General features: G+C 41.2%; 1 protein-coding gene across 1 annotated transcript in view; it reads right to left on the bottom strand.

Annotated features, from left to right (window-relative positions):
* Positions 1-12,271, bottom strand: part of man1a2 (mannosidase, alpha, class 1A, member 2) — a 158,578-nt gene that overhangs the window by 90,228 nt on the left and 56,079 nt on the right. The window contains exon 4 of the mRNA XM_088912864.1: positions 3,860-3,956. Coding sequence (XP_088768990.1) covers positions 3,860-3,956 — 97 coding nt within the window. The remainder of the gene's footprint in view (positions 1-3,859; positions 3,957-12,271) is intronic.

Genomic DNA, 12,271 nt, shown 5'->3' with positions numbered 1-12,271 from the left:
CGATTTTTATCCCACCAAACTTGTTTCCACAAACGCTATTTCCTCACTTTTGCACCATATTCTATAAGAAGATTAACAGCACAATAAAATTAAAGCACCCCTATTTTATTGTTAGTATAAAAAGAAATGGCAACAGTATAATATTTGTTAGCAAGGCTGGGAACATTCTGTTGTTTATGATAAGATTCCAGTGTCACGGGAACATTTTTTCAGTGTAAAAAATCAAAGATCATGTCAAGAGTCAGAAAATAATATGCAAAATAATCTAGCTTTCCTGCAAAAAGGGGTGTATAAAAAGATTGTGCAGTAACAGGTTATGCAAGATGTTCTGATCCTGAAAAGAGTCCAAAAACAAGATCATAACAACGTTACGGACTTCAGATCTCTGCCTCTCAACACGGAAGCCAGTCTAAAAAAGGCAGAAGAGTGTCTCCACTTTCCGCGGTGCCTAAAGAAATGCAGTATGGGGAAGCAGCTACTCGTGAGCTTTTACTGCAGCACCACAGAACGTGTCCTCACTGATATGGTACAGCGACACTACCACACAAGACAAAGTCGCTGTACAGAGGGCTGTGGCAACGGCACAGAGGATTACAGGATGTGACCTACCATCACTCAATGAGATTCGCACCATCGCAATAAAGCCCTTCCCATTATTCAGGATCCCACCCATCCCGGTGACAAAAACTTTTCTGCTCCCTGCACTCTTGGAAGGGCCACCGCACCATTAACGCCCGGACCACTAGGCTTAAGAACAGCTTCTACCCTACGGCAGTGCGCATCATTAACAGCGAACTGCACAGTGCCGCAGAATTCAATGCACCTCTGCACACTGTACTCTTTGCTGGACTACCTCGTATCTATTCTCCTGTGTGTTTATTGTTGTGTACTGCCCATTGTATGTTATCGTGCTTTTGTTGTACTGTCATTATTTATTATTATTTACTGTTTTGTAATGTACAGTGCACGTTGTTTTAAAGTGCTGTCTACTGTACTGGACACATCCCAAGAGTACAGCGCAAATACGAATTCCAATGTACATGTACATACTGTCAAATTAAACTCCTCCCCCTCTCTTAAGAGAGAGACGTTAACTTCCGTTTAAACCTGGCAGTGTGTCTTCACGGCGTCGACGGAGACAGCAAGGTTTGCCCAGCACCCTGCCGCGAGCGAAACGCTGCTCGGCCTCGCCGAGCGGGGCAGCAGCCTCACCTCGTGTTTGCACTGTGATGTGACGTGGACTGTGCCACTTTGAGTGATGAGAGCTCGGTCATTCACTGGTGTCACCTCCTGCTGCTCGTTCAAAGCCCTTCCCGGCTGGCATCTGGCCATCACAAACCGGGGGTTCGCAACTCCAAACATATTTCCAGCGGTGGTTTAAAATCAAATTATGAAGAGTGTAAGACAGGTTCCTCATGACCATGATCACCACTCACATGATTCCGATTTTTATGTTTTTTTGAAACAGTTTTCAGTTAATCTTTTTTGGGTCAATAGGTGAAATCACAGTGAGTGAGCTGACTGGTTAGGGGGACTTTTCTAAACAAAAACAACTACAGGGCTCACAGAGCTTTTACTCAGCAAATTAAAACACTTGGCATTAACAACCACTTCATGATTAGAAGAAATGAAAAAAATCTAGTTGGATTCTTCACAGTTTTGGCACTAAAGCACTGTTTTTCAGTCTGTGTGTGAAAACGTAAAGATTAGCCTGTGAATGCCTGTGGACAACAGAGAAATGAGTATCATCTGGCACTTCCACTAACAATAGACATACAAATAACACTTCAGAATATGGTATTAATCATAATTATTACAGATTTTTTTCCGGACACAGGATGTCAGCATCAATGGTAATGTTCAGCCCTGAGCCCTAGTAGTCTTACAGTGCTGAGGAGCTAATTTTAATAGCATCTGGAAGATGGTAGTACTTAAAATGTAATTTTAAAAAGACCAGGATTGCACCGTGCTGCATAGCCAGGAGCAGTTATCTATAATTTGACGTACTGCTCTTATTGCTCTGTATCAATGAATCATAAGTGAAGCCCCAAATGGGTACAAGACAAAGAAAATGACATCATCTACTGTTTCAAACCTACGCCCTGCCATCACAGCCATTAGCACAATGTCACAGCTCCACATCCACACTTTCCAATTACAACTCAAACCGCAAAGGCGCCGGAGACTAAGTACGCTATCACTGCTCATTAGAAGTGCTTGACACTTGCAATCTTTCACCTTTTAGTGTGGTAGTCAGGAAAACAAGCCTTCCTTAAAATTCATTAAGCATCATTCTCCGTCTGCCACACAAGCTTTTGTTATGAACCGTTGTGACACAACACATCGTGTACCCTGACATTGGTATTACAAGCAGTACACGAAAATGGACCATACAGGTCCAGAAATGAGAAACAAGGAGTTGCTAAACTGCTTAAAGATTCCTTTAGTGAAGTGATTTAAAAATTATGTCAGACTTAAAAATGAACATTTACAAAAATGTAAAATGACAAAAAATTCAAAAGACCTCAACACATTAGTCCTGTATAGCTCATTTATTTAAAAAAAAGCATCAATGTCATCTACATTCCCAATACAATCACATATTCAGAATAATAATCCTGTTTTCCTATTCCAACATACAGCTCTGTTTTATGCCATGTCAGGTCCATCTTGTTCAATTTTCTTCTGCGGAGGAGAGCAGCGCTGTTTTATGCTTCCTTTAATCTGACTGATACTTCTAATTCATGGGTTATTGAGACAGATTTTAATTGCTAGTCTAAAATACGCAACAGTAATTTGTTTACAGTGCCACGGATCTACTGTATGTGAGACATGGATACATTTCCCCATATTTTTCTCCTGCTGCTTTAAGGGCTACTCCGGAGTTTACATTTTTGCTGGAACAGACACCAACCGTGGACAATCCTTGTATGTGGTAAGAAAAAGTGACACCATCAAGAAACCCATTTTATCGCAGGTGGTGGAAAAAAGGGCGTAGCGAGCTGCCAAGATGCTCTGAGCTCTTGTCCGTGTTGAGGAGACACATTGGCCCATGGCCTCTGTGTCATCATTCCATCTTACAGAGGGAATCAGACTTTGTCTCATATTTATGACTGAAGGAGCAAGGGTCCTGTAATAAGAAATATTAATCGCTTGCGGGAGAGAGAAAGGAGGCCAGATTCAGTAATGCAATCCTGCCCATACTGTAACTGCAAGCAGGTTTGAAGTGTCCACTTGAGACTGACATTTGATTTATAAATCATCCAAAACCAAGTCTCTATATGTGCAGACGTACCAAGAACGCAGCCTTCCAATTGCTAGGACAGATGATGCACTAGTAAACACATGATTTGTAAATGTATCTACTGCAAAGTTTGCAATGCTACAGGCTTCTCATTTTACACTGCCGGAGCTGTAAAGACGTTGCAGGTTATTTGAAATCACAGCAGGGACTTTCAGTACTGCAGTACTGGAAACATTTCAAGTGCATTCACACCTTGATCAATAAGAAATGTTTGCACATGCTCAAATTGTCAAATTATCATTGCAAAATACCAGCTAATCTTTCTCATGCAATCTTTTAATTAGAATATATTGAAAATGAACTGGAGAAAGCTCCAGCATCCATCCAAAAAACAACAACAACAATGCATAAGGCTAAGCTTATGGCAGATTTGTTGTGCACCAACATTTCAGCATGCAACAAGGAACACAAACGTTTTTTAAATCCTTATCTGAGGGAGGCACTGCTATAGAATAAGGGTCACCACAACTATGTTTCTGTCACAATCTCAGATAGCCACTGCAGCACCAAGAGATTATTTAATATGAAAAACCTTATAACCATAAAACGACTTACCAAAAATATTGGTGGAATGTCCTTTCTTGGCAAGAGGTTTGAGCTCATTGTGTCCCCAGCCATACTGTCTGTAATTGTCCCAGGCATGCTTCATCATCTGCAACACAAACAAAATCACATTCAATATTCTGAGCTTGTGCACACAACTGTTTGTGTCACACGTACCATCAGGTACCATCTATTATCTTTTTTAGATTAATTAATTAGAGAAAACAGTGAAATATGGTAACAACTTGCAGGACATGAGCTCCCAATTTTGTAAAAATATACCTTCTCCCTCCTCTCATCTTTACCTCCAGGTTAACACTACTATAGCATGAGGCAGCAAAACAGAATAATGAGTATTGTATTGGGAACAACAGCAGGGTGCTCCATTTTGTTCAAATTTGTGGTTACACATTTACATTTCCTTCAATGTTCTAGAAAAGACGGTCACTATACATATAAAGAAAAAAATGTAACTCAATGACACAAAATGCTGCTGGTAGTGACCCAGAGTTGTGTTCAATGAATCCTGCACTATTTCATCACTCATCTTCTAGTGGTCAAACAACAGTTGTCTCACATCTGTGACCTTTCTCATATTCCTTTGTGTCTACAGCCAGTGAAGAAACAGCTTGTCAGACTAATGACTAATGAAGATGACTATTTAACTTACAGTATGTAGTTCAAATGGGTAGCTGCGTCAGCATGCGTAGGCTGCAAAGGAACAAGTAATAGGTTTATTCCATGCTGAAAAAAAGAAGAAAGAAAACACAACATTTCGACCATGGAGCCTTCTTCAGGTGTGACACCTGAAGAAGGCTCCACGGCCGAAACGTTGCGTTTTCTTTCTTCTTTTTTTCAGCATGGAATAAACCTATTACTTGTTCCTATTTACCTTATGTATTCACTTAAAAAAATATTCCATATATCATGGATAAGGAGACACCCCACCCGTTTGGCAAATGTGAAGCTACAAACAGTATTGCAGATCATTTATTTACAACATGGGTTTTCCCATTTTAGCTGCTTTACAGGAGCAGCAGCAGTCTGTGTGACCCTGGTTTTAAAATATTATTTAGGTAAACCGTGTTTTCCCTGATGGTTTCATGGAGGTGCAACAAATGATTAATTAAAGCACCTTAATGCATACGTAAAGGGGATGGGGCACTTGCAAACACATTTTTGAGAAAGCAATGCAGATATACAATACAGTATATTGCTATATAAAAGAGTACTCTTACTGTGGTATGAACACAAAGGCTTACATGTTACTTTAAACATCAATCGCTGCCAGGTTTTTGCAATAACTGCAACACAGTAATGTACTGTAGACCTCAAGTGTTTAGGCTCATAAGAAACACTCTACGGCAAGACAAAAAAAAACAAATACTTGAACACAACTTTCAGGCTCTGAGGACAAACAGTCCATTACTAAATCTCATTTTCTGCTGAAACAGCCCTACAGTATATTCCACATTCCATGCAGACCCATCAAACTTCACCACAACAAGATCCTGTCCAAACCACAACAGCTAGGCCTTGTCAAACTGAAAAGTCTATTCAGTTAGTGGTAGGGAAGGTCTGGAAATATAAAAAGTACACTGCCTAATCTGAATTCCCACTCATTCTGAGCATAAGATTTAAACAAACCACAGCACACAGGGATAGGAGTAAAAACTTCATAAGCACCATGCTCAGAGAAATAAAAGAAGATAACTAAGAACAAGGTCAGGTAAGTTTTATGTGAGTTTATGGTTATAGTTTATGGTAAGCAAAACCTGACAAACTTATTTTGGAATCTTACACACATTTAAGAAGAAATAACATCATAATCTAGGGGAGGACAGGCCTTGTGACCTCCACACATGTACCACTGAAGTAGGGTATTTTTGACATTCAGGGCTGAGCATAAAAACAAGCTAATTAAAAGTCAGTTTTTCATCCAGGACCAGATTTGGGAAGCACTGATCCAACCAATTAAGTCTGTGATGTATGTGATTGTCTCCTTTTTTTAAAATTTAATAACAATAAGATTAAGTAGGGAGGTGCATCACCATGCATAGGCTGCAAAGAAACAAGAAAAGGTTTATTCCATGAAAAAAGTTTCGGCTGTGGAGCCAGACACCTGTGGAGACTCACACCTGAAGAAGGCTCCACAGCCAAAACATTTTTCTTCTCTTTTCAGAATGAAATAAACCTTTACTTGTTCCTTAACAATAGGATTACGTGATACCATCAAAGGAGATCAAAATAACCAGACAGAGTAAATCAAGGAGAAAGTACCTTCCAAGGAACACACTGAACAGCTAAAGACTGAACAGCTAAACTGCATTTAACAGACACAGGTTACTACTACAGAACATGGCCATGAACTGTGTTCGGAACATCAAGAACAGCATCAATACAAAGACAAGTCAAGAGTCGAGATCGTTCCTTTTCAAAGAAAAAGATACTGATAATAGTATCATCCTATAGTAAAGGAACAAGTAATAGGTTTATTCCATGCTGAAAAAAAGAAGAAAGAAAACGCAACGTTTCGGCCGTGGAGCCTTCTTCAGGTGTCACAGGTTTATAGTATACACCTCTACCTGAAAAACCACAGAGCTCATCAGAAAACCGCCAACCTGCTTGAGTGAGATCGCAAACCAAGTCAATCCCTTCAATGAAATCCATGTCAGCATTTCACATTTGAAGAAACTACTGAACTCAGCGGAATTGGTCCTCACACTGAATGCTTTCTCATTCAATAACCTTTTTTATCAGCAAGTTAGTTGAGTCGCCATGGTCACCAGGATGGGACCCAGCTAAGCTAATATTTTTGTCTGCTGGGGAGAAGAATGCTGCTTCGCTTCCTACACTGGCTTTGTCCCTGGCCTCTACAGGCGATACATTAAAGACTGCTTCGGTGCTGCCATGTGCTCTAATGACCAGCTAGAGCACTTCCTGCATCACTTCAACTTCCACCCGTCCCTCAAATATACAGTTAACATATCTTCCACTACTCTTCCATTTCCACTAATAATCCACGACTCTCTACTTCTGTCTATTACAAACCCACAGCTATCTCCTGTACAGCTCATTTCACCCCAGGCATAAAAAAAAGTTCTCTCCCTTTTCCACAGTTCATCAGGCTCCGACAACTTTGCAGCAACGACATGGATTTCCAAAACCAAGCCCTCAAAATGGCTTTTTCATCAGCAGAGGATACCCCATCCATGTTATTGACAGGGCCCTCTCCAGAGCCAAAAACAGCCCTCAGATCATCAACTCGATCAGGAACTCCTGGCCTCACAGCCGCATTCCATTGGTGCTTTCCTTCCACCCTTACACCCTTTCTGTCCCCAGGACCATTAATGACAACTTTTCCATCCTACAGGACGACCCTCCACTGGTACTCTTTTTTTTGACCACCCCATCATGTCATATCACCAGCCACCTAATCTGCATAACCTTGTTCACAGCTCCCTTGACCGCCCTCAGCAACCATCCACACCAGGCACTTTCCCCTGCAACAGAACTCGCTGCATCACCTGAAAATATATATCTAATACCACACTCATTCAAGGCCCCTCTGGACAATTCCAGATCACTCAGATGACATCCTGTACCTCCAGCAACCTTATTTACTGCTTCTCTTGCATCCCAGCCATCTACACTGGGGAAACAGGAAGGAGACTCGGAGACCGCTTCAGAGAACGTGTGAGGGCTGTGAGGATCAAAGATCTCTCCAAGCCCATAGTTTCTCATTTCACATCTAACAGCCATGATTACACTGATCTCTCCATCTGCATTCTCAAAGAAGGGTTTCTCAACTCCTATTGAAGAAAGACATTCAAAACCAAAATTATCCTGAAACTAGGATCACACCTTCTCCCTTCTCTCAAAGACAGACTTGTTTTCTCCTCTCTAATCCTTTCTATTCATTTGCAACTTTTGACTTCACACCTCTCAACTTCACACCCCCTGAGTGTCCACACTGTTTCTCTCCTGCTCCTGCCTCCTCTCCACTCCCAGCTCTTGTTCTCACTGCTTTATCAGCTGCTGACTTTCCTCTCTTTCTCACACCTGAAGAAGGCTCCACAGCCAAAACGTTGTGTTTCTTTTCTTCTCTTTTCAGCATGTTATAAACCTTTACTTGGTACTTTGCGACTTCAGTAGTTTTCAGACTTAGACAATGAAGTGACTGTTTTAAAGGAATCATCAATCAAATACTCACTTTTACACCCTGAAACTTCTCTAAACCAAACGTCTCAGTACTTATGATGAGTCAGGGGGTGATATGGTGGCTCTGTGGCTCAGGATCTGCGCCTGTGGCTGGAAGGTTGCCGGTTTGTATCCCACGGCCGGCAGAGGAATCTTACTCTGTTGGGCCCCTGAGCAAGGCCCTTCACCCCAGCTGCTCCAGGGGCACCAAATAAATGGCTAACACTGCGCTCTGACCCCAAGCTTCTCTCCCTGTCTGTGTGTCTCATGGAGAGCAAGCAGGGGTATGTGAAAAGACAAATTCCTAATGCAAGAAACTGTACACGGCCAATAAAGTGATCTGATCTTATCTTATAACACTGGATAGAGAAGGCTGGTTGTCGAATATGATAGATAGATACTTTATTGATCCCGTGAGGGAAATTGCAGAATATGATGAAATGTATGCATGGAATTACCCAAATTACCCAAACACAAAACATATACTGTAAGGACAGTATATTCAGACAAATCTAAAAGACCACAAATATAAACTGCTTGAATCTGAAGCATTAATATGCAATTTGAAGCAGTTTTAACTTTACTGTGGCAATACCCTTTGGGGGGGCATTGAATACTGGAACATAAAATATTTTTCAAATATAGAAATTCAGATAACATTGGTTTACAAGGGTTCACATGAAACATTACTGTCAGGAAAGCCTACAGATTTTACATTTTAAAACCAGGAGACATACAGTACATTCCAAAGGACATAGGAGACCATGTGGAGACCCTGACTTGATGGCCTCAGTCTGCAGGGAAATTAAATGATCTCAGTGCTGGAGGCAACTTGCATGTCCATGTTTCTGGTAAGCGGCAGCTGCTTACAAGCATATTTTAACTTAAGGATAGAAACCTGAGAGAAGAACAACAAAGCACCGATTACTATCACACATCATGTTTACAAAACTTCTCCAGTTATATACAGTAAGTGAGTTCTGGAAGAGCAGTGGAAAAGATATGGTTTTAAAATACAGTGTCAACTTCTCCTCTTTCCATCTCTCTCACCTCTTCCTTGCTCTCTTTTTCAACAATGGGTTGTATTTATGCAAGACAACTGACACGTTCCAAAAACTGCTGAACTGTGGGTACAAAATGCACACAAAACCAGGCACCCCTAGAGTCACATCTACAAGAATTCACTAATGACAACCCCTCCTAATAACACCTACCTTAGAAAATGTTCAAATAAAAAAAGAAAATATAAATCTTAATACGTGTGAGAAAATGTTTTTTAATTTCATTGGTAAGTTGTAATTATTTTTTTTACATTCCATTATTTAGCACATAAAATCACTGCAGCAAGTTTTGTTTTTTTCTTGCTAGTTCATTGTTCCAAACCATGCTTTTACAGGAAACACTAGGTACATTTCTGACAATTTAAAACAGGGATTTTAAGCAAATGCTTGCTGCAAAAAGGTTTATATTCTCTATGGCTATCTTTTTTTTTATAATTTAGAGCAGATAGCTATATGTCTGCATTAGTCAATTCAACCAATTGAAATTACAGTTCCTAAAAGATGTGGAGTTCCAGTTGTCGAATTCCGCACAACCATGTCCCAGAGTTCCATGCAGGCATTCAACGCCGTTATAACATTCCCTGCTTTCTTATTTTCCTGTGAAAACCAGACATTTAGGAAGGCAGCCAGCCTCGGAGATTTAGATTTTTGGACATTTCTACAGGTCGCCTGGCAAAGACGCACAGCAGTTTCCATTGGTGAACACTGCCAACACAGCCTAGGGAGATTTAGACCTAATCAAGTGGGAAAAATTGCGAAATGGCAGGGGTTTGTGTTCTTGGCTTAAACAACGCCAGCGATGCTGTTATTTCAAAACTCATCCTGTGGCTTTTGAAGAGAAAACTTATATTTCAGTGCTCTGCTACCTCACTGTTCATAAGCAATAGTGACGCTAAGGGAAACTCCGCCATCAGTCCAAAAGCTCAGGCGCCACAGTCAGAGCTTGAGGCAGGCGGAAGGGCTTATTAAACTCCTGAAGTACTGTTTCTAACCTCTGACGAAGGCAAAACAACCTTACGCCCTGATGAGAAGTTCAAGTTCAAGTTTGTTTGTCAGTCCAGCCATATACAGTGCCTTGTGAAAGTATCCGGCCCCCTTGAACTTTTCAACCTTTTGCCACATTTCAGGCTTCAAACATAAAGATATAAATTTTTTATTTTATGTGAAGAATCACCAACAAGTGGGACACAATTGTGAAGTGGAACGAAATCTATTGGATTTTTGAAACTTTTTTAACTAATAAAAAAATGAAAAGTGGGGCGTGCAAAATTATTCGGCCCCCTTGCGTTAATACTTTGTAGAGCCACCTTTTGCTGCGATTACAGCTGCAAGTCGCTTGGGGTATGTCTCTATCAGTTTTGCACATCGAGAGACTGAAATTCTTGCCCATTCTTCCTTGCAAAACAGCTCGAGCTCAGTGAGGTTGGATGGAGAGCGTTTGTGAACAGCAGTTTTCAGCTCTTTCCACAGATTCTCGATTGGATTCAGGTCTGGACTTTGACTTGGCCATTCAAACACCTGGATACGTTTATTTGTGAACCATTCCTTTGTAGATTTTGCTGTATGTTTGGGATCATTGTCTTGTTGGAAGATAAATCTCTGTCCCAGTCTCAGGTCTTTTGCAGACTCCAACAGGTTTTCATCCAGAATGGTCCTGTATTTGGCTGCATCCATCTTCCCCTCAATTTTAACCATCTTCCCTGTCCCTGCTGAAGAAAAGCAGGCCCAAACCATGATGCTGCCACCACCATGTTTGACAGTGGGGATGGTGTGTTGAGGGTGATGAGCTGTGTTGCTTTTACGCCAAACATATCGTTTTGCATTGTGGCCAAAAAGTTCGATTTTGGTTTCATCTGACCAGAGCACCTTCTTCCACATGTTTGGGGTGTCTCCCAGGTGGCTTGTGGCAAACTTTAGACGAGACTTTTTATGGATATCTTTGAGAAATGGCTTTCTTCTTGCCACTCTTCCATAAAGGCCAGATTTGTGCAGTGTAAGACTGATTGTTGTCCTATGGACAGACTCTCCCACCTCAGCTGTAGTTCTCTGCAGTTCATCCAGAGTGATCATGGGCCTCTTGGCTGCATCTCTGATCAGTCTTCTCCTTGTCTGAGCTGAAAGTTTAGAGGGACGGCCAGGTCTTGGTAGATTTGCAGTGGTCTGATACTCCTTCCATTTCAAGATGATCGCTTGCACAGTGCTCCTTGGGATGTTTGAAGCTTGGGAAATCTTTTTGTATCCAAATCCGGCTTTAAACTTCTCCACAACAGTATTACGGACCTGCCTGGTGTGTTCCTTGGTCTTCATGATGCTCTCTGCGCTTTCAACAGAACCTTGAGACTATCACAGAGCAGGTGCATTTATACAGAGACTTGATTACACACAGGTGGATTCTATTTATCACCATCAGTCATTTAGGACAACATTGGATCATTCAGAGATCCTCGCTGAACTTCTGGAGTGAGTTTGCTGCACTGAAAGTAAAGGGGCCGAATAATTTTGCACGCCCCACTTTTCATTTTTTTATTAGTTAAAAAAGTTTCAAAAATCCAATAGATTTCGTTCCACTTCACAATTGTGTCCCACTTGTTGGTGATTCTTCACATAAAATAAAAAATTTATATCTTTATGTTTGAAGCCTGAAATGTGGCAAAAGGTTGAAAAGTTCAAGGGGGCCGAATACTTTCACAAGGCACTGTACAAGTATATAGAGGAGTGAGATCTCGTTCTCCAGGTCTACGGTGTGAATACAGACACTGACAAAGACAATGCTATAGACAATGTAGACAGACATTTCTGACAGGGTACAGGGTACATAGTGCAATGTGCATAGTGCACTTTACTTTACAGGATTGTGCGGAGAATTCATTAGACAGTATGCCTGACATTAGATGAAAAAGAACTAGGTTTCCAGATTTGGAGTAGGTGCAGTAGGTACCAGGGTGTTGAGGAGCCTGACAGCCTGTGGGAAAAAAGCTGTTACGGAGTCTGGTGGAGCTGGCCCATGTACTGCGACACCTTTTACCAGATGGTAGGAGGGCAAAGAGGTTGCAGGAGGGGTAGGAGAGAACCCCAACAGGCACCGCATTCAATTTCTTTACACAAGACTCCAAAAAGTGAAGGATAGTTTTTATAACTGGAGCAAAAAAGTAACTAAAGTTTT

The sequence above is a fragment of the Atractosteus spatula genome, chromosome 4 (assembly GCF_055471065.1).
Source record: "Atractosteus spatula isolate fAtrSpa1 chromosome 4, fAtrSpa1.hap1, whole genome shotgun sequence".
In the NCBI taxonomy this organism is placed as follows: domain Eukaryota; kingdom Metazoa; phylum Chordata; class Actinopteri; order Semionotiformes; family Lepisosteidae; genus Atractosteus; species Atractosteus spatula.
This window is presented reverse-complemented; position numbering and strand designations above follow the sequence as displayed.